Source organism: Orbicella faveolata, unplaced genomic scaffold (genome assembly GCF_042242905.1).
Source record: "Orbicella faveolata isolate gen_17 unplaced genomic scaffold, um_ofav_v1 contig_27, whole genome shotgun sequence".
Classification (NCBI taxonomy): Eukaryota; Metazoa; Cnidaria; class Anthozoa; order Scleractinia; family Merulinidae; genus Orbicella; species Orbicella faveolata.
In genome coordinates, this window is record NW_028301555.1 from 3,784,753 (window position 1) to 3,788,792 (window position 4,040).

General features: G+C 39.8%; 1 protein-coding gene across 1 annotated transcript; it reads left to right on the forward strand.

Annotated features, from left to right (window-relative positions):
* Nucleotides 1-1,837: 1,837 nt before the first annotated feature.
* Nucleotides 1,838-4,040, forward strand: LOC149107195 (trace amine-associated receptor 365-like). Its single transcript, XM_089297201.1, has one exon. It carries the CDS (start codon nucleotides 2,447-2,449, stop codon nucleotides 3,479-3,481), a length of 1,035 nt encoding a protein of 344 aa, XP_089153327.1. The 5' UTR covers nucleotides 1,838-2,446; the 3' UTR covers nucleotides 3,482-4,040.

Below are 4,040 nucleotides of genomic sequence, written 5' to 3' on the forward strand. Positions count from 1 at the left end.
GAATAATTTTTAGATGGCTAAAAGACAGTTCTCTAGAGAAAATCACGTGGTCTGTAATGAGAAAACAAACCGCCAAAGCTAGAAAGGTCTATTTCTTAGCGTTCCCCTACAAAACATTAACGCCAACTATCCGAATTCAGACCTGTTGTCTGGAGAACGTCAGCCACAACCAGGCATTTTTTTTGTTTCAAGTTTGAGTTAGTTCAAACACCGGTTGACCTACTAAGTTTCTTTAAGTGAAATATATTAATTAAAATTAACGGTTTTTCAATCGACACTTAGTTTTCGGTGGCGCTGTCAAGTGGCCTCTACGCGCATTGTATTCTTCCTTGTGAGAAAAAAAAATGAAAAAAAAAAAAAAATTAGGAAATCGTTTCTCCTTCCATCTTAGTGTGGCTTAAGAAAATTTCTCGCAAATGGTAATTTTGACAGACAACATATAGTTATTTGTTTTACAAATTTGAATTCCCACTTCCTGTGCCCAGAATGTCACCTGCATGGTTTGTACCGTAAATTAATTAGCATTCTCTCAAGTCGATATAAAATAAAGTCCCAGACAACTTCGAACATCTATTACCCTGTTTGAAAAGGTGTTTGCTCCTCTTTTTGGATGCTCGACCAAGACGGACAATATATATGCATTAAGCATTTTTAAAAACAGTTCAACTTTCAGAACAAAGGCTATTGCAGGCTATTCCAAAACTAGTTATAAAATCATAATAATTAACAACCATTTCCGAGAGATTTAATTCAAGTGTTATTCAGCACCTTAGTTCGACGAAAAACAACGTAATTTGAGAATTTTCTCTTGATTTCCTTACACTATGTCAAAGTTTGACAGATCCATTGGGGGAATATTTGTTTAGAATATCTGCTCCATTAGTCGCATAAGTCGCACGCAAAGTGACTAAAAGACATCTAAAAAACAGGGACATTAGCGACGCGGTTTTCCAGATGTCTTTCCACGCTTTCAATTGCGTTAATATTTGAGAAAGAATACAAATTTGCCAACGTCGATGCGGAAAAAACATTAGTTCCTTGTAAAAAAAATTGCCAATGAACAACCAGAGTGAAACAGATACCCTCTTTCAGAATTAGTTCAAACAGCGGTTGACCTACTAAGTTTCTTTAAGTGAAGTATATTAATTAAAATTAACGGTTTTTCAATCGACGCTTAGTCTTCGGTGGCGCTGTCAAGTAGCCTCTACGCGCATTGTATTCTTCCTTGTGAGAAAAAAAAAAAAAAAAAAAAAAAACTTGTGAAAAAACAAAAACTTAGGAAAACGTTTCTCCTTCCATCTTAGTGTGGCTTAAGATAATTTGTCGCACGTAATTTTGACAGACAACATATAGTTATTTGTTTTTCAAATTTGAATTCCCACTTCCTGTGCCCAGAATGTCACCTGCATGGTTTGTACCGTAAATTAATTAGCATTCTCTCAAGTCGATATAAAATAAAGTCCCAGACAACTTCGAACATCTATTACCCTGTTTGAAAAGGTGTTCGCACTTCTTTTTGGATGCTCGACCAAGACGGACAATATATATGCATTAAGCATTTTTAAAAACAGTTTAACTTTCAGAACAAAGGCTATTGCAGGCTATTCCAAAACTAGTTATAAAATCATAATAATTAACAACCATTTCCGAGAGATTTAATTCAATTCTTATTCAGCACCTTAGTTCGAAGAAAAACAACGTAATTTGAGAATTTTCTCTTGATTTCCTCACACTATGTCAAAGTTTGACGGATCCATTGGGGGAATATTTGTTTAGAGTATCTGCTCCATTAGTCGCATAAGTGGCACGGAAACTGACTAAAAGACATCTAAAAAAACAGGGACATTAGCGACGCGGTTTTCCAGATGTCTTTCCACGCTTCCAATTGCGTTAATATTTGAGAAAGAATACAAATTTGCCAACGTCGATGCGGAAAAAATATAAGTTCCTTGTAAAAAAATTCTCAACGCAAAACCAGAGTGAAAAACATACCCTCTTTCAGACCAACATGCATGGACCCAATCTTTGCCCTCTACAGACCAAAAGAGGTCAAAAATCATACCCATCGGGGCCGCACATACCTATATAGCCCATGTAAGGGGGGAACTCCTTCCCCCTCCCCTCTACGGGAGGAAAGACTTCTTTCTAGAACCTGCTTGAAAGGAGATGCGGTACTGTCAATCATTATGGTAAACGATAACGAGTTTGTCGCTATATCTTAATTCACAGAATGACCAAGGATGCGAAACTGAAGAGGTGATGACAAGAGTGACAAGAATTACAAACTTGGTAATATTGCACCATATTTTTCGTTATTCTTGAACTTGTTCTATGAACATTAACCACGATTTCACGCCCAAATTCACACAACTAGTATTAATTTTTGCCACTTATCAAAGAGGCATTCTATCCAAGATAAAAAACTAGAAAAGAGTTGGTTGCATTGATGAACGAAGAAAATTCCTTTAACGGAACAGAAATGGAGAACGCTACAGCGCTTCCCACTCGACGAGGTCCACCTGATGACGTGAAAATGATTTCGCTCAGTCTTAAAGCGATTCTGATATTCCCTACCATTTTTGGCAACACTCTGGTGTTCAGAGCGTTTTACAAATTTCCAAGCCTGCGGACTGCATCCAACATTATTTTGGTGAGTTTGTCCGTAGCAGACAGCTTGACGGTGTTCCCGTTCATCCTCCATATGAGCTTCATCGCCTTAACGCTTGTAAAGAGCGGTTCATCTACAAGCATCCAGTGGCTGTGTGAATCAAGTGCGTGGTTAAGCCTTGCGCTTGCTTCTGTCATCATTCTGCACCTAGCTTTGATCAGCGTCGAGCGCGTAATTGCTGTGAAGTATCCCCTGAGATATCACACTATTGTGACTAATCGCCGAGTGGTGATCGCTTCCATCGCAGTGTGGCTTTGGGCTGTTGCAGCTGCGCTCGTGTTTCCTCAGGCGCTCAGAGCAAACAGCAGCGGTAACGCTTACAAAAAGCTTTACAGAGCGTTCCACCCATGCGTCAGAGACCAGGAACGACCACGTCGGCGCCATGGCCAAAGAGTACCATCCTCAGCTAGAGATTCATATCAAATCTTCATGGTGATTTCACTGCTTGCCATCCCCATTTTGATCATACTGTCGTCCTACTTGTATGTCTTCGTCGTGGCTCGTAAGCACAGAAAACAGATCCGAGAGCAGCACAGCACGCATGGAGTCTCAACCTGGAGGAGTGAGCTGAAAGGTGCTTACACTCTCGGCATTGTGGTGGGAGTATGCCTCTCAAGTTTCGTCCCGTTGTTAGTGGTCACAAGCTGTCGAGTCTTCGGGTCGTGGCATGTCGTACGCAGCCTTAGTTGGCCGCTCAAGTTCATCGTTTACGACCTGGCTCTGGGTCTAAATGCCTGCCTTAACCCTCTCATCTACGCCTGGAGACACGAGAAATTTAAAAATGCATTTCGCGAGCTTCTGAGGTGTGCTTAGCGAGTATCTCGCTTTGCGTGAAGGTGACGGCAAACTAAGTTGCTGAATAACGAAGTCAGCTGGAAGGACCATCAGTAGTAGCTTGAGTTCTCATTCGTTGAGACCAAAGTGACATCGCTGGTAGAGTTCCTTAGGAATCACAGTAAACAACTATGACTGACGAAGGCATGGTTGGCTAGAATAAAGTAATTTCAGTTGTTAAACGCAAATACGAGAGTTTCTAATTTTCTTAAGAGCGATTAATTTGTAGATCGACTGTGTTACAATTGAGAATTGCACTCTGACCAAGTACCCTTCAAATGGCTAGATTGTAAAAATAGTATTATTTAAGCGCACCAACACAGCAGTCTTCCCAAACAAAGCAATTAGCTTTCCAGCTATGGGAAATTAAAACTCGATGTTTATACAACTCTTTGCGCCAGTAAATACAAAAGTGAATCGACTTATTGCAAAAATACAACAGAAATTAGAGAGATTAGTGAAGCATGTTCTTGTTCACTCACTTTGTAGATGAATAGATTAATATTGCTACTATTAAAATCCTTTGGATTAGAGAGAA